The sequence below is a fragment of the Mytilus edulis genome, chromosome 14 (genome assembly GCF_963676685.1).
Source record: "Mytilus edulis chromosome 14, xbMytEdul2.2, whole genome shotgun sequence".
In the NCBI taxonomy this organism is placed as follows: Eukaryota; Metazoa; Mollusca; class Bivalvia; order Mytilida; family Mytilidae; genus Mytilus; species Mytilus edulis.
Genome location: NC_092357.1, coordinates 53,620,304 through 53,639,533, shown reverse-complemented (window position 1 = coordinate 53,639,533; position 19,230 = coordinate 53,620,304). Strand labels below are relative to the sequence as shown.

General features: G+C 33.5%; 1 protein-coding gene across 2 annotated transcripts in view; it reads right to left on the bottom strand.

Annotated features, from left to right (window-relative positions):
• Window positions 1-4,728: 4,728 nt before the first annotated feature.
• Window positions 4,729-19,230, bottom strand: part of LOC139503379 (lymphocyte-specific helicase-like) — a 36,356-nt gene continuing 21,854 nt past the window's right edge. For both annotated transcript variants that reach the window (XM_071293149.1, XM_071293150.1), the window contains exons 12-21: window positions 19,102-19,227; window positions 16,510-16,612; window positions 15,709-15,870; window positions 12,959-13,164; window positions 10,971-11,184; window positions 9,487-9,606; window positions 8,553-8,669; window positions 7,714-7,873; window positions 6,173-6,388; window positions 4,729-5,317 (exon numbers count right to left, since the gene is read on the bottom strand). In XM_071293149.1, coding sequence (XP_071149250.1) covers window positions 5,166-5,317; window positions 6,173-6,388; window positions 7,714-7,873; window positions 8,553-8,669; window positions 9,487-9,606; window positions 10,971-11,184; window positions 12,959-13,164; window positions 15,709-15,870; window positions 16,510-16,612; window positions 19,102-19,227 — 1,576 coding nt within the window. In that variant the 3' untranslated portion in view covers window positions 4,729-5,165. The remainder of the gene's footprint in view (window positions 5,318-6,172; window positions 6,389-7,713; window positions 7,874-8,552; window positions 8,670-9,486; window positions 9,607-10,970; window positions 11,185-12,958; window positions 13,165-15,708; window positions 15,871-16,509; window positions 16,613-19,101; window positions 19,228-19,230) is intronic.

Sequence of the window (19,230 nt, the reverse complement as noted above, 5' to 3'; positions counted from 1 at the left end):
CTGTGTTACTAAGTCATAGATTACATTTTATAAAAATAAGTATTGGCTACGATTACAATGAAAACGTAACAATTACGAAAAAGTATTGTTACATTTCAGACTAATTATCTGAATGTCATGTCGGCCCAATTAAAATAGGTCCTGGCTATGATTACTTTTAAAACATTGCAATTACGAAAAGTTATTGTTTCATTTAAGACTAATTCATGGGATGCAAGGTTTGGTCTGGCTATGTTCCGGTGACATAATAAGCAGTAATATATATATGCATTACTGTATTATAAAATCCATTAAAAATAAAGAGGTTTGTAAATACATCGAAATGCATTGACGTCACAATAGCGCAACGTAACCTATGACACAAATATTCTTTTCTTTAATTTCAACCATTTTTTACATGACAAAACTGTGATATGGTTGAAATTAGCCAAAAAGTTAAACTTTAAGAGATGATGACCAAGTATAACCTATGATTGATCACTGATGCGAGGCCCAAAAAAGATAATTGCGCCATGGCCTCCACCGAACTTAAAAGTTGAAGGCAACCCTAAAAATGTGAAAGGGATGGGTCTAGTGTCGTCTAAGTAGACTGAGAATTTTATTTGTGCTGGATTATTCTGTCAAATTTGTAATAAAATCGACTTAAATAATGTTAAAGAAGGGAAAAGATACCAGAAAGATATTCAAACTCGTAGATCGAAAATACAATAACAATGCCATGGCTAAAAAAGAAACAAACAGACACCTAAAAATAACATGACACAATATAGAAAACTCAAGACTAAGCCAAAAGAACCCCACCAATAACTGTGGTAATCTCGGGTGTCCAAGAAGGATAAACTCCTGTTCCACATGTGGTACCAATCATGTTGCTCATGTTATTACGAACCCGATAAAAAGTCTAATTCGGTAGGTCACATGATTGGAAAAGGAACGGGATTGTAGTAACGACATGATTATATCCAATATCAGCTGTCAAACGAATATTCCGTAATGGTCAACCAATTGTGATGGCGTCCGTAAAATTTGAGAAGGGATGATTTCAATAAAATTAACGGTACCAATTTTCTTGCACCAGATGCACATTTCGACAATACATGTCTCTTCAGTGATGCTCGTGGCCAAAATATTTGAAATCCAAAGCTTATATAAAAGATGAAGAGCTATAATCCAAAAGGTCCAAAAAGTATAGCCAAATCCGTGAAAGGAATCAGAGCTTTGCACGAGGGAGATACATTCCATAATTTATAATAATTTCTAATATTTTGTAACAGCAAATTTTAATAACACAAATAATCCGTATTTTCATGCCAGTACCGAAGTACTGGCTACTGGGCTGGTGATACCCTCGGGGACTAATAGTCCACCAGCAGAGGCATCGACCCAGTGGTAGTAGTAAAATTAACGGTACCAATTTTCTTGCACCAGATGCGCATTTCGACAATACATGTCTCTTCAGTGATGCTCGTGGCCAAAATATTTGAAATCCAAAGCTTATATAAAAGATGAAGAGCTATAATCCAAAAGGTCCAAAAAGTATAGCCAAATCCGTGAAAGGAATCAGAGCTTTGCACGAGGGAGATACATTCCTTAATTTATAATATTTTGTAACAGCAAATTTTAATAACACAAATAATCCGTATTTTTGTGCCAGTACCAAAGTACTGGCTACTGGGCTGGTGATACCCTCGGGGACTAATAGTCCACCAGCAGAGGCATCGACCCAGTGGTAGTAATAAAATTAACGGTACCAATTTTCTTGCACCAGATGCGCATTTCGACAATACATGTCTCTTCAGTGATGCTCGTGGCCAAAATATTTGAAATCCAAAGCTTATATAAAAGATGAAGAGCTATAATCCAAAAGGTCCAAAAAGTATAGCCAAATCCGTGAAAGGAATCAGAGCTTTGCACGAGGGAGATACATTCCTTAATTTATAATAATTTCTAATATTTTGTAACAGCAAATTTTAATAACACAAATAATCCGTATTTTCATGCCAGTACCGAAGTACTGGCTACTGGGCTGGTGATACCCTCGGGGACTAATAGTCCACCAGCAGAGGCATCGACCCAGTGGTAGTAATAAAACTTCACCATTGGGAATTCTTTGATTAATAGCTTCCTTGTGAGCAGCAATCCTCTTTCAAGGAAATCATGATAGGATAAAAGCCTGGGAATATCGTTAATGTTGTCACAACATTAATGGAAATTGCAACTAATAGTATACAATTGTGCATGCACAAACTTCTGGATAATTTTGTCAATTTGGGTTTGAAAAAAGAAAAAAAATTGAAAAATTATATTAAAATAAAAAAAAATAATAATATAACAAAAAAAAACAAAAAAAATCTTGTACCTGGAGGCGGCTTCAGCTTGACCTTAAACGATAATGTTTACTAGTTAAGGAAAATGGACTCAACACTAAACTGGCCTGTAACAATAAGGTCAAGATAAGATAAACTCTGCTAGACAGATATGTACAGCTCACAAGGAAGCTATTACACCAAGAATTCCAAATGATGAAGTTGAAATCATCCCTTTCGGACATATCACGAGTTGGTTGTCCGTTATGGAATAACTGTTTCACGGATGTTATAGGCAGTTCCTCATGTCGTAACTACAATCCCCTTCCCTTTTCACGAATGTGACCTACCGAATTAAAAACTATTTTCCGGGGTTTGTAATAACATGAGCAACGCGATGTGTGCCACATGTGGAGCAGGATCAGCTTACCCTTCGAGATCAACACATTTCCGGTGGGGTTCATGTTGCCTAGTCTTAAAGTTTTCTATGGTGTGTCTCGTGTACTATTATTTGTCTGTTTGTCCTTTTCTTTTTTAGGCATAGCGTTGGCAGTTTATTTTCGATCTGAGTTTGACTATCACTCTGGAATCTTTTGTCCCTTTTTTACAATCATTCCAATATAATATAATTAAGATTTTTCTACATATACATGTACTGCTGTAATTTACCCCAACGTGAACTAGCCATCAGTAACTGCAAGTACTTTCTGAGTGTCTCTTTGTTGTTGGGATGTACAAGTACCCGGACACGTTTTTGTTAGATGCATTTCTTTTTGTATACTACTGATGAGTTAAGCCTTTTTCAACTTATTTGTATAGTAAGTTCTTTCTAAGATTAGGGGAGGGTTGGGAACCCTCTTATATGTTTTACCCTGCCACATTCTGCATGTATGTGCCCGTGCCCGACTCCCAATCCAGGAGCCTGTAATTCAGTGGTTGTCGTTTGATGCTGTGTTACATATTTATTTTTATGCCCCATTTATGGGCATTATGTTTTCTGGTATGTGCTTCCGACCGTCTGTCCCGCCTCAGTTTAAAGTTTTTGATGAAGATGAAGTCCAATCAACTTGCAACTCAGTATGCATGTTCCCTAGGATATGATCTTTCTATTTTAATGCCAAATTAAATTTTTAATCAATATTCACGGTCCACTGAACATAAAAAATGATAGTGTGGATTGGGCATCCATGAACTCTGGACACATTCATGTTCATTCATATTTTGTATATTATTTAGGCCATTAGTTTTCTCATTTTTCTTTTCGTGGCCTTTTATAACTATGTTGTATGGGCTTTGCTCATTGTTGAAGGCTGTACAGTGACCTTCAGTTGTTAATTTCTGTATCATTTGGTCATACCACATCTTCTTTCTTACATGTAAACCTAATAGTTCTATGCATCTAATGAAATTGATCTGTTGCTTATAGTATCTTTACAAGAAAAAAACAAACAATAACCAATCAACAATAAAAATGAGGTCAAGGACAGATAATATGTATGTCGGCACATAAGGCCAGATAATATGTATGTGGCCTATATAAGGCCAGATAATATTATGTGGCCTACATAAGGCCACACAAACATTACAAGCAATCAATACACCAAATATATTTATTAAGTACTTAAAAGAGGGACGAAAGATACCAAAGGGACAGTCAAACTCATAAATCTAAAACAAACTGACAACGCCATGGCTAAAAATGAAAACGACAAACAGAAAAACAATAGTAAACATGAAACAACATAGAAAACTAAAGAAAAAACAACACGAACCCCACCAAAAACTAGGGGTGATCTCAGGTGCTCCGGAAGGGTAAGCAGATCCTGCTCCACATGTGGCACCTGTCGTGTTGCTTATGTGATTACAAATCCAGTAAATAGTCTAATTCGATAGGTCACATTCATGAAAGGGAAGGGGATTGTAGTTACTACGTAAGGAACATATCTGATATCATTTGTGAAACGGTTATTCCATAACGGTCAACCAACTCGTGATAAGAAGTGGATCAAACCACAGAAACTCAACATTTATCAATTAACCTTGAAAATTAGGTCAAGGACAGATGGTACCCATCAGACTGACATTTACACCTGTTAAATATTCCTTACACCAAATACAGTATACCTATTAATGAAAGTATTTTAAAATAAATTACCAAGACACTTAATATTGCCCAATGTACCCCAAGAGTTAGGTCACAATTACAATTTAACCTGCTGAACTGACATGTACACCTTACAATTGTTCCATACATTACTAATTATAGTATCTGAAACACGGACCTAATCAAATAACTTAAACATTTACTATTGAGCAATGCAATGAGGTCAAGTCCTTATGCAACTACCATATTGTAATCCCTATGTCTCACATTCTGTAACTTTTGTTAAATGGCGAAAAAAAGAAATTAGAAAGAAACCAATACCAACCAACTGTTCTTTATTGCAGAAAACAGACATATTTCTATAATTCTTTATTGCAATTGATCTGAGGCACTAAAATGTACATTAATGTAGACGATGTATACTAAAAATATTATAAACATCATAAAATCAATTGCATCAAAGTTTTTACTGTTTAAAACTATAACTTGTTATCACAATAGCTTTAAAAGAGATAACAGGTAGGATGACAAAGTTCCAATTCAGTATCTTTAATTGAATAGGCCTTTTAAGATTTCTAAACTTTGAATAATGACCACCAACATGGGAAATGTTACATTATCATCTCCATAACAAATTCTTATTTCATATCAATCAAGGGTTCTTCCCTTTTCTTTTGTGTACTTTTTTTCTCCAGCATCCAAATGTTCTTCTGCCTTCATTATTCTCCAGCATCCGAATCTTCTTCTTTTAAAGATTATAATCCAGCCATATCTGACAGTTCTTTTACTTCCTCTTCTGTAACAGATTCCTGGTCAAGGTCAATGTCATTGTCTATCACTTTAAATAGTCCTTGAACTCCTTTTTGTGATGATCCTGATGTCTTAAGCTTCTTCGTTGGCAACTTACCTGAAATTAAGAAATATAAAACTAAGTTGAATTATCATCAGGTTCAAAATATAGTACACACAATGTTAAAAACTAGAGACTCTTAATACCAAATGTCATTTATCTGGAATTATGAGCATCTTTAACATTGGCCTCTTTCCAACATTATATTGTAGAAGAAAAGTTCATTACTTAAATTTTATTTTGGTTTGGCCTGTTCTGTTGATGATTTTAATTGAGTAGATTCTTTTTGTCTCTTTGAGAAAATCCCTTTTTTGTGCAAAAAGAAAAAAAATAATTTGTATATCATCATTAAAGGGCACTAACTCATAAATGTATTTAACTTGGTACAAACCAAAATTAATTGACTATCAATTTCAGCAATACTGAGGTACTTCTATCTATGTACAATACATTTCAAGATAATAGATTAATTAGGCCAACATTTTAACTTGTTGGGTAACATATCAGGTTGGAGGAGTCCTGGAATATTTCTGCTGGTCAGAAGATTTCTACCATTGCCGATTGATTGATTTTTGGTTTTTTAAGTCCACTTTTAAGTGGCACTTTCAGGCTGTTTCTTGGCCACAAGTTTTTATTGGTGGAGGAAGCCAAGTGCCAGGAGAAAACCACCAACCTTCTATTGGAAAACTGACAATCCTAGTCAATTAAGATTGGAGTCAAGTGCACCCACACGAGGGGTTAGAATTCTCAACCTCAGTGTTGACTGGCTAGTGATCACAGTAGAACTACTTAGATTACTTGGCCACAGAGACCCCTCTACCCTTGCAGACCTTCAGACCCCACCAATGAATCCTAAAATCAACAATCTTCTTTAATTTGGTGATTAATTATTTTTACGTGTATTGAACTCACCTTTATCACTGTTGTCAGCATTCTGAAGATTCCACTTTTCAATCAAATCTGATCTGTCTAACATAATCCTCAAATCATTATCACTGATACCAGATTTTTCATCTTTCCCTTTCATTTCCATCTGATGGTCTCGACTTTTCAGCAAGTCCTGTAATTCATGTGGAGTAAGAGGTTGAAACTTGGTACTAAAGTCTTTTATACCTGTCTTGAACTTTCCTGCAATTAAAATACAAAATATCATTTGGTGATTTACAGTAATCATGCTTAACAACAAGTCCTACAGCATTGACTTGTAAAATTCCTTTCAGACTTGTAAAATTCTTCTCTACAGGCCAATAGAATCCAATTAAAATTTTCAAAAAATTGAGCTTTTGGCTTGTGGGCTCAAAAGTTAATTGGGAAGGCTGCATCAACACCTTCAGTCATATTTTCTTTGCAATGATTTAATATGATGATTTACCAAATACAGTTGTCCTCTTATGCATAACTGAAATAATTATGTGATTAAAAAAAAGGTTTTTTTTTTTGTGTCTAACCAGTTGCAAAACAACGAAAATCTTGTCAATGACAAGGATATATGCCAGATTGAAAATTTAGAACAATGGGTAGCTAGATCAGTACACAAGATATGAACTCTCATGCTCTTCTAGCTTCTTTAATATGAAGCTTTATATAAATAGTTATCTCACAAATTCAGTGACATTTGTTGCAGGCAAGACAAAATTATTGAAAGCTGGTCCTTGTTACTAGAAATAATTGCATTTCTTAAATCCAGTCTCTTTGAGCCAACAAAAAAAATAAGTATTCTACCTAATATATTTGACATATGGGCTGCGTCGGATAGAAATCAGCCTTATGTAAGTTCACGTACACATGTACATGTATAAAGCCTTTGATGGATTTTCAAACATTTAAATGTGAAATAAAAGATGAACTTTGGATTATTTTGTAGGGTTCATATAACAAATAAATTTTCAAATAGTCACAGACTTTCATACAGATTTTGTCAATTGTCAACCCGACATCAAAGTTAACATATACATGTATTAATTTCATTTGCATAAGGTCTATTTCTATCCGACGCAGCTCATATGTTAACTTAAAGTGGTACATAACACTACAGGGAGATAACTCTGTAAAAATCAGATAAACATTTTAATCACTTTCTATTGTGAAGGAAGTATTTAGCTTCTCAATGATCGCAATCAGTGTTTTGTCAAACCACTATATATACAATAAAATCTGATAAAGTGTGTGGTTAATGTTTTTAGATTTTTTTTCATGTTTTTGTCAAAAGATCAAAGTAAATATTTTGACAAAATCTTAGAAATTAAGCGAGTCATTTAAATTTTAGTCAAAGTGTTTGGTACCATTTTTAACATATTAAAACCAATGCAAGATATCAGGGTTGACCTCAGTCTAATGTTGCTTGAGGTTTATATTTTTAAAAGCCTTCAGAAACTAATCCCTTTCAATGTCAAACTATCATGATTATGATTGTATCAATCTTCAATGTTCTTCATCTGATATTTTTAACAAACCTTTGTGAATAACCATCTTTTCTAACTTCCTTTTAGCTGCAGCTCTTTCCACAATTCTCTGATCAATAGTATTAGCTGTAACAAATCTATACACAACAACGGGTGAAGTTTGTCCTATTCTATGACATCTGTCCTGGGCCTGAAGGTCACACTGAGGGTTCTGGAAATGCAAAAAAAAATAGGTCAAATACATATGACAGCTTCACCATGATCTTAAACATAGAGGACTTTTATTGAAAGTTCATCAAACAATGAATGTGATGATTGTTATATATAATTCTGACAAATTTAAAAATACAGGAAAACATGTTAAAATATGTTTGAAACGAAATAATATGTAACAACTTTCCTAATTTGTTTCAACCTGATTAACATTAAATACAGCAAAACAAATCTTTCAAAGTTACATTTGATTTGTTGATGTAAATATATAATGGGTCCAAGAGCAATAACTCAATTACACATTTAAACTTATTCATAAATATCCTAACAAGAAAATAGGCATGAGTTTGCTTACAATGCAATAAAACTGATCCCAACCCTTGCTGAAATAAAAACTGTGATATAATTTCATTAAAATATTACAATTAATGTAGGCATAAGAGAGCGATGCAATTTTCCATAGAATTTAGCTACCCAAGGAACATAATGCTGGCAATTTATAACATGAAAGATGAAGGTCCCCACATTTCCCAAGAGGTTTCAATCGTGTCTCCATCTTGTTTGGCTGCCAACCCAATGATTACTAAAATTCTGTTTTATGGTGACCCCTGCATTAGATGTTCCTCATGCAATGCTTACTATGGAATTCTTTTAAAATCTAAGTTATAAAGTCTTACCCAATCACTGTCATAGAGGATAACTGTATCAGCTGCTGTCAGATTAATACCAAGTCCTCCAGCTCTAGTACTCAAAAGGAATATAAACATATCTTTGTCTGAATTAAATGCATCCATCTGAAACATTAAGACAATGAAGGTAAATTAGGGTAATTCTGACTCTAAGAATGGTCAAAGTATTATCAATTCAGAACTCAAATAGCTCTGTTGTGAAGAATGTTTTCAAAATAAAGAAAAATAGGGACAAGTCCTTTATGGAAGGTGCAGCTTCTCAAAAGGTTAGTTAACTGTCTATGAAGTTCCATACTTCAATTGTTGTAGAATACCATCTTAAAGATAAGTAAATTTTGCTGAAAATTAAAACTTTAGTTGATAACACAAAACTTGAACCATTTGGCAGGAATTGTACATGTAAGAGGGCTTAAGCAAACCAGATGGATTGAAGACCAGTCCACCCTATTACAAATGCAACATATTTATTAAAAAAACAAAAATGTGTTCCCAGTACACGGATGCCCCATCCGCACTATCATTTTCTGTGTTCAGTGGAACATGAAAATGGGGGAAAATCTCTAATTTGACATTAAAATTAGAAACAATTTGACATTAAAATTAGAAACAATTTGACATTAAAATTAGAAACATCTTATAAAAGGGAACTTGTGTACTAAGTTTCAAGTTGATTGGACTTCAACTTCATCAAAAACTACCTCGACCAAAAACTTTCACCTAAGGTGGGACAAATGGATGGACGGATGCACAGACCAGAAAACATAATGCCCATAAATGGGGCATAAAAAATGAAAAGAGTTTTTTTTTTAGTGATTGCCCTTGGGTATCTGCAGATGATCAGGAAAAATTGACTGATAGACATTGATCTCCAGTCCTAAATATTAACAACACAGAAAATGATATTAATATGAAAATTAAATACCTGTTCTTTTCTTTCATCCAGAGAGTATCCTCCATCCAGACGACAATAGGAGTAACTCCTCAGATAACAATAATCAGTTAGGATATCTAACATCTTTGTCATCTGGGAAAATATCAGTACCTGAAATCAAAAATAAAGAATTAAACATAAAAAGAACTACTTACTCAAAACTAAAAGCTCTCTTATTTGTAACCTTAAGTCAGGGAATGGTGGTTAAATGTATGACATAAAACAATGAGAAACTGCTGTCACATATTACTTTTATTTTTTAAGGGCATCAAAGTTTCTATAACATTATCATTTCATTTATATAGCCCCCTTTGCTCATTGTTGGAGGCTGATTGGAAAATTTTAGTTTATATTTTTGTGACTTTTGTCTCTTGTGGAGAGTTGTCTCATTGGCAATCATATCACTTCTTTTATATATAAACTTCTACTCTTGGTTGAAAGCAATAAAGTTACCACTTACAGTAAACCAACTAATTTTCGTGAGCGATTTATTTTCGCGACATTCGCGAGTAGAAAAATAACACGAATTTAAATCGTTGCGAATATGTATAACGTGGATCTTTCCTTATTTACCTACATCAAATTAAAAAGAAAATTGCAAAATTAGATCGCCGCGAAGTGGTCTCAAAAGAGCTAAACGCGAAATAAAGTATCCGCGAAAATAAGTTGGTTTACAGTATTTTGGAGCCAAAGAGAGTGAGCAGATTCTTATTGAGAGTCTTAGGGAAGGAACTTTATACTGAGAAAATCCATCAGTCCATTCATCTCTTCAAAAGTAAGTGCCTTTGCAATTCTGTTGCAATCAGAGTGTACCAGAGTTCAAAATACACCCTTTCTAATTTCATTTGTCAACATTTACTTTTCTACATTGGCTAGAGGTATAGGGGAGGGTTGAGATCTCATAAACATGTTTAACCCCGCCGCATTTTTGAACCTGTCCCAAGTCAGGAGACTCTGGCCTTTGTTAGTCTTGTATTATTTTAATTTTAGTTTCTTGTGTACAATTTGGAAATTAGTATGGCGTTCATTATCACTGAACTAGTATATATTTGTTTAGGGGCCAGCTGAAGGACGCCTCTGGGTGCGAGAATTTCTCACTACATTGAAGACCTGTTGGTGACCTTCTGCTGTTGTTTTTTCTATGGTCGGGTAATGGTATTTTATAATGCAGTTGCATGATGCTGCCATTCATTATCAAAATCCCTAATGTCAGGCTATGTCTCATCATTATTCAAGACAGCAAATCAAAGCTTTAAAGCATTTAAAGATGTACATTTTTTTTTAACCCAAAACATACCAACCCTGTGGACTTAGTTTAGTTTTAGAACATATTTGCTGAAAATAAAGCTTAAAGACGCTCACTGTTGCCAACAATATCAAACTGAGACGATATGTTATTCCACAACTGCCTGTGAGGTAAAAGAATCTTACTTTATGTCCTGCTTTTTTTTAAGTGATTAAGCATTCTATCTTACCTTATGTCCTGCTTTTTTTAAGTGATTAAGCATTCTATCTAGTAACACCATTTTGCCACAGGATTTTACAAGGTCTTCATCAATTTTAAATTGTTCGTCTGCTGTTAGGGGATACTCCAGGAGGTATGGATGATTACAACACTTTCTTAGCTGCATCATAATGTTCTGTAATCGTACTGTCACCTGAGAGGTTTTGGGTGTTGCAACTGTGTTTCTGTTAAAAATGAAATTCTCATTTACTTGGGGATTCATTTATTTTCATGGGTACCAATTTTCGTGGATTGAGGTAAACTTGCAGATTCATGGATATATGATTTCGTGGTTTTGCCAATCTCTGAATACAAACCCTATAGAAAAATTGTAATTTGTTGAAATTTTGAATTTGTGGTTCAACTGTACCCACGAAACCCATGACAATTGGTATCCAACAAACAATAATGAATCCACAGTACTAATTAAATCACAATAAAAATCTCAAACGAAAGCATCATCATATATATACCTGCATCAGCATGATCAAGTTCATTAAAAGATTTACAGGTATGCAAGGCACAGCTTTGTTTGTAACTGCCAGGTGTTCATTGTGCAAATAAATACAAAATTAAGGTGTGTAGCAGAATCTGGTTACCCTTCCAAAGCACTAGAGATCATACCAGTTTTTTTGTTTGGGCTAGTGTTGATAAATCAATGTTTTGATGCAGATTTTGTGAACTTGTTTTGCTTACATTGTCTAACATTTTTTACCATGGTGTCTGTCAAATCTCTTATGACTTTTTAATTGTCCATTTGATATATTCCACATCCTTTTAAAATACAAAAAGTAAGTTGCACTAGACTTTACAATTATGGAGTAAACTTGAAAATTGAGTGCATCAATTTAGGTTATTCATGCCATGAAGTACTAGTGTAACATAGGCTAACACACTTTTATCATGCTTTAATCGACTGATTCATCAATTTAGGTTATTCATGCCATCAAGTACTAGTGTAACATAGGCTAACACACTTTTATCATGCTTTAATGGACTGATCTGTCTTAATTTGAACTGTCAAAGACACTGATTTAGTTGTGCATCTAAATAGAAATCAATTACAATGTCCAATTCTAATTCAGTGACTGTCTTAATATAGTTCAGTACAAATCAATAAGGTCACTATGAAACAAACATCAACAGCACACTTTTAGCAAAAGTGAATAAACTTGCTGTGAAATAAACAAAATTATTGGAATATGAATTTTTCCAGTTGCTGTGAATACAGAAAAATAGAGAATGGAAATAGAAGCCTTGTTTGGTGGTTATTAAGGTTATATTTTGTTCAAGTTTTTACTTTAAAGGATTTTAGCAAGTATGTATGATTGAAACATGTAATATCAATCATAATTATGAAAAGGCATTGCAAATGTATCATAGCCTAAGATTAGTAGCAATTAGCCCATCACGGAATATTTCAGATTTTATTATTTAAATTGCTTTCAAAATTTTCTTATTATCCATTTATAGTAATGATAACCAGTTTTGATCAAAGTTTGGGTCATAAACCATTTATTCATATAGTTTTTAATTTGTGATATTTTGGAAGCATATATTAATGGATTTTCACATAGCCTAAATTTGAGGTACTCATGGTTTTTATTCATCTTGTGATCTCAATAAATTTCACTTCTAAAACTAAAATACAAAGTATGAATTTTGTAAAGCTGAAATGCAAGGAAAACATAAAAGTAAATTTCTGTTTGTTTAGCCAGTAGGTTGTATTTGTTCTAATACAGTTACCAGTCTGTACTGTGTGCCACTAGTATGACGCCTCAGACTATGTAAATTTCATTCAGACTAGTAAGGTTTTGCTAAACTTTGTTTTGACAAATAAGAAAAATATTGGAAATTTGGTCTTTGGACTAGTAGTCTGAAAAGATTTTTGTGCAGATTGCAGTTACCCATCAGCAAATCATACTGAACCGTTTTATTGTTTCAGAGAATGATTCTTACTTTGCTGCAGCAGACTCTTGACTGTCAATGATTGCCTGAACCCAACTTTCCAACTCTTCTTCGTCTTTTTCTATATTTTTCTTCTTTTTATTTGGTGTTTCATCTAAATCTTTATCAGAAGCTATCATTAAATCATACTGAACTTTCTTCTTAGATTTCCTCACCAAACGTCCATTTTCATTCACTTCTTGTTTTACTACAGGGGTCTACAAAAATGGCAAATAATTTATTTTAAAAAGTTAGCTATTTTATTAAGCTGTGTTATATACAATATATTATGAAGCCAAAAGGAGTAGGTTCCGTAAGACCCCTTTTTGACCCGCAAATATAGCAGTTTTACAAAATTGTGAAAATGTAATCTGTTAGCTATTTATTGGAAAGTAGAATGCTTCTGCCCCATAAATATTGGCTGTTTTTGACAATACAATGAACATATATCAGGTACTAGCATCATTAAGTCATGCTAAATTACTGAAATCTTTAAAAAAAAAAAATAGCATTTTAGTAAAATTTTAGAAGGTTTCCGTCTTAAAAATGAAAGTGGCCGCATTCGTGTTCATTCATAATATTGAAATGTAAGTTGTATTCAATGATAGTACATAACATATATAAAGGTTGAGGATGAACACCGATGCGGCCACTTTCATTTTTGACAAAAAACATCTGAAAAGTGACGTTTTTTGGCATATTTGGCAGATTTTTCATATATAAGCTTGAATCAGAGCGTTTTTAATGACTAAATCAGTTAAAATCTTTCACTTATACTAATCAAATTAATTAAAATAGACACTTAAGTGTTTAAAAAGTGTCCAAAATCTTTCGTTAGATGAACCTGATATTAGAGGCCAAAATCGGCCCTTACCGGACCTACTCCTTCAAGATCTTTATTTTGGATACACATATATTGGGTAAAAGTATATGACAGATATCTGTAAAGGCTTCATGAATTTGTTTTGTTCATATAAATAAGATATGATTCTACTTTATTGAACATCAATATATAACCAGGGCTATATCTTCCTTTGAATGGCTTCTGGTTTAATAAGGGCAAAGGAAAGACATGTGCAATTCTTTAAGATCCAAGTCATTATAATCCAGACATTGTGATAGAAAATACATATTTTGCAACAGTGGACCACTGAAAATGTAGTTCTGTGTATAGATATATCAATATAACTAGAGGCTCTGTGTCGCTCTCAGGGCTTCCAAAAAATATTTGAGCAAGCCGGACATTTTTGTTTTATCCTGATTTTTATCCCAGAAGACTTAGTAACAAAAGGCAACCATAGTAAATTATCAGTTGCCGAGTTGGACATCATAAATGTCATATGAATTATCATTATCATGATTGACACATATACGGTATTTGACTTGATTTTTAATATAAATTCGATGTTCTGGTGCTAACTGATAAATTGGCAGTGCACTATTCACAGTGTGCAACATCAGAGTATTAATATCTGTCTGAGACTCTTTATTTGTGCAAAATTACGCTGTAAAACACTTCACTTTCATACTTAAAAGTACTTTTACCGGATGTTGACAATGGTAAAACACAGACCACAGGCAAGGTGAGCTAAAAAGGACCATGTCAAACCAGAGACCAAATTTTTGCATCAATAAATTAATGTCATGCCATAAACAAGAGGCTGTCACAACGACAGCAAACCGGATTTATTAACATTTATTTGTGTCCTGGCAATATCACAAGAACCATTACTGATGAATGGTGAAAGTGAAAATCGTCAATATCAAACTTGACCTCCATTTTGTCATCAGTATCAACATATTAAAATTTGAAAAGCTTAGATTGAAAGGTTCATGAGTAAATGCAACAACGTGAATGGAAACGCCATTTTACGATCTTTCAAGAACCATAACTCCTGAACGGTAAAAGTCAAAATCGTCATTATTGAACTTGACCTCTATTTTGTCATCAGTAACATCATATTAAAATTTCAAAAGCTTTGGTTGAATGGTTCATGAGAAAATGCACGGACACGACGGGAAACACCCTTTTTCAATCTTTCAAGAACCATAACTCCTGAACGGTAAAAGTCAAAATCGTCATTATTGAACTTGACCTCCATTTTGTCATCAGTAACAGCATATTAAAATTTCGGAAGCTTTGGTAGAACAGTTCATACATAAATGCACGGACACGACTGGAAACTCCATTTTTCAATCTTTCAGGAACCACAACTCCTGAACGGTAAAAGTCAAAATCGTCATTATTGAACTTGACCTCCATTCTGTCATCAGTAACAACATATTAAAATTTGGGAAGCTTTGGTAGAACAGTTCATGCGTAAATGCACAAACACGACTTGAAACTCCATTTTTCAATCTTTCAAGAACCATAACTCCTGAACGGTAAAAGTCAAAATCGCCATTATTGAACTTGACCTTCGTATAGTTGTCAGTAATAACATATTAAAATTTTAAAAGCTTTGGTTGAACAGTTCATGAGTTAATGCACAGACAACATTTGATTGCCGCCCGCCCGCCCGGCCGCCCGCCGTACATCCCCGAATCAATAACCGACATTTTTGTCACAAAAATCCGGTTAAAAAGGGCAGCTTCATGATTTATGCAAGTTTTTGTTCCTTTTTTTCTTATCTGTTAAATGTATCTTAAGTTTTTGAGAGAATTAATTAAATTAAATACCAAGACAGAGATAAATGCTAAAGTAGCAAAATTATTATTATAGTCTACTATTGATCATAACTATAATCTAATAAAATACATACATTCTTTTCTTCAATCATTTTCAGGACAGTTCTATTAACAGTGGCCTCATAAAACTCTGACTGTACCGCTGACAAAGGAGCATACACTAAAATTTCTTTCTTTGGTGGAATTTTCAAATCAACATCCTGCTTCAGTCTTCTTAACATAAATGGTGTTAAAATCTAGGAAGGAAAAAAAAAAGAGTTTAAGTCTCCAAAGAGAATGTATCTTTACCTAGAATTGACTAATGGTAATATTAATTTAAATTTTCAAAATAATTACTACTCCTGACCAAACCACAGAAATTAATCTCTTATCAGAACTTTTCAGTTCAGGGCTATTCCAGAAAAAAATGTATGGGGGGTTGGAAGGCAGTTTTTGTCAGCACCCGCCACCCAGACAATTGTAATTGAGTATTATAGTGCATTATAGTGTGAAAAGTTGCTCTGATTCCAATCACCCATGTATTATTAATATAATGTGCCTTCCAACCCCCCCATACATTTTTTTCTGGAATAGCCCTCAGTATTTTAGTTATATAACATTTTTCGAGCTTTATTAAGAATTGAATGAAACAATAGCATATACTTTCTTATCTCATTTGCATATTTAGCATTTTAATTGCTTTTCTCTTCAAATTTTGTAGCTATATTTAAACTATACTGGTTATCCAATTTTCAAAACATACTTATCAAGCCATATATGTAATTTATAGCCCCATACTTGATGTAACATTGAAAGAATATTCTTCTGTTGTTCCTCTTTAACTTACTTGATGTAACATTTATAGAATATTCTTCTGTTGTTCCTCTTTAACTTACTTGATGTAACATTGATAGAATATTCTTCTGTTGTTCCTCTTGAACTATCTGTTTGTCAGCATCTTCTCCACCCAGTCTTCCTACATCAAACCAATCTGTGAAACTAAAAAAAAATGTTATATTAGAGTACCTCTTGACACTCTCCTTATCCTGTTTTTTTCAATATGTAAACTAGAAGAATTATTGTTCTCAGGTAAATGTTATCTAATTGACTGTGTATTCATTATTAATCATTGGATAGCAATTTTTGTAGATTTCGTTGGTTTTTCATGGATTTTTCTAGCATTCCACTGAGTCCGGTATTCGGACCCATTCCCAATGGCAAAACCCCTATATTTTTCCAAATTTCAGGTGTAAAAATTCCCAAACGTAGTCAAAAAGTCCAGATTGAAATCCGCAAATTTAACCTTTCCAAAACTATGCTCTTCACTTTAAAGGTAAAAAAAGCGGGAAATCCTTATCACATGTGCGCTTTAAGAAGCCCCGAATTTTGATAATAAAATAAAATATTTTTTAACTTCTTTCCTTTTGTAAACATGTCGTCTCACAATAGTAAATACTATGTGAAGAAATTGAAGAACACCGACGGCAACAAATCCGTAAAATCTTTTCTTTTTTCAAACCAAGAGCTGTTATTGACGATGCCGCAACTGCATGTAATGAGTCAGAGGCAGCATTATCTGAGACTGAATCAATTAAAAATGTTACCGATGTTGTTGATGTTTCTTCCAATGACAATTTAATTTCAAATGATGATCAAAGTCATACCAATACCGATTCGCTACTGATACAACCTGAGGACCAAGCTTGTAAATTCCAAACTCAAACTGAAATCTGTAAACCAAATAATGAAATACCAACAATGAAACCTAGTAGTAGTAAAGTCATGACTGTGTTGGGTAGTACTGACAGTAAAACTGCTCTTAATGATAAATTAAAAGTATATAATGTATCAGACAGAAGACTTTTTGATGCAAGGAGGTATGAAATGACATATAAATGGTTATACTATAATGAATCCTTAGAGGGAGAGAGTTATTTCCGTTTGGTAGTACTGACTTTAGTAGAAAGGGGGTAATTTTAGGGGATCATCCTACAAGACAATTACAATAACATGAGATGAGCAATAAACACCAGCAGTCATCTCAAAAATTGTCTTCTTGAGACATTCAAAAACAAAAAGGACAGAAAAATAAAATTATAAATGACAATGAATCATGAATTGTAGTTTTTCTTCATTTTCATAAAAAAAAAAATTCTAATAAATTATAGTATGATACATACTAAAACTGACTTCTGGTTTAATTTTAGATTTCCCAATTTCTATATAAATCGCGTAAAAAAATTCCCAAAAGTGGCAAGGGTCCTTTTTCCCAAAATACCCAGATAAACCCCTGGTTTTGGTGAACCACGAAACTAATTGTTCAAGGAATAACAAATTGTATATATGTTAAAGTTGTACCTAACACTACAGGGAGATAACACTGTAAAAATCAGCTAAACGTTTTAATCACATAATTTTTCTAAGGAAATATTATGCTTCTCAATGATCAAAATCAGTGTTTGTCAAACTGCTATATGGAATAGGATCCCAGTTAGGGCAACCAGTCTGGTACCCACAAATGTAGTTTTAAAAAAAATATATAACTTTTGTTATAAATTGTGTAGTGTTATTATTTCACTAGTTCTGTAAGGGCTATTCCAGAAAAAAATGTATGGGGGGGTTGGAAGGCAGTTTTTGTCAGCACCCGCCACCCAGACAATTGTAATTGAGAATTATAGTGCATTATAGTGTGAAAAATTGCTCTGATACCCATCACCCATGTATTATTAATACAATGTGCCTTCCAACCCCCCCATACATTTTTTTCTGGAATAGCCCTAACTGAATGTAGATTTATTTGGCTTTCTAGTTTGAATTTCTGTAAAAATTATGATTGATTTAAATGTAATCTGGCATCAGTACATAGAGTAAATTGCCTAAATTCTAGCCTTTATTCTTCCCCGGAAGTAGACAGACTGACCCTGTTGTCAATAAAAACAATTTTTTGCAACGGAATGCCGGTCATGAGGCACTGAGATTGTGCTTAGACACTTCAAAATGAATGCCTAACATGAAACAGAAGTCCCAATGTGGCTTTCAAAATTCATGAAATTATTTATTGAACAGGACCCTATGTATTTACTATGATTTTTAATGCATTTCAATGGGGCAAATAATTGGGTCCCCGTTCCATATAACCAACGAAATTTTTCTGATAAAGTGATTGGTTCATTTTTTTTGTCAAAGGTTCAAAGTAAATATATTGTCAAAACTTTATTCAAATTAAACAAGCCAAATTAATGTTAGTCAAGGTGTTAGGTACCACCTTAAATGCAGACTTCGGCAAAACCACGAAATTAAATATCCACAAACATACAAGTTTTCCCCAATCCATGAAAATTGGTACCCATAAAATTAATAACTTTAACAGTTACAAGTCTTGAATTCTGGTATGAGATCATTAAGGGGTTGAAATACCATGATACAGGTGAACTGAAAAAGTCTACAAAGATTTGTAAGTTGCAAAACACTGAAATATCCTATCATACCTTCCAAGATCATCAAATATTTCTGGTAACAGAAAGTTCAGTAGGGACCATAACTCTGATAAATTGTTCTGAAGTGGAGTTCCTGTTAACAAAAGTCTGTGTGTGTTTTTGTACAAACGAAGTTCTCTG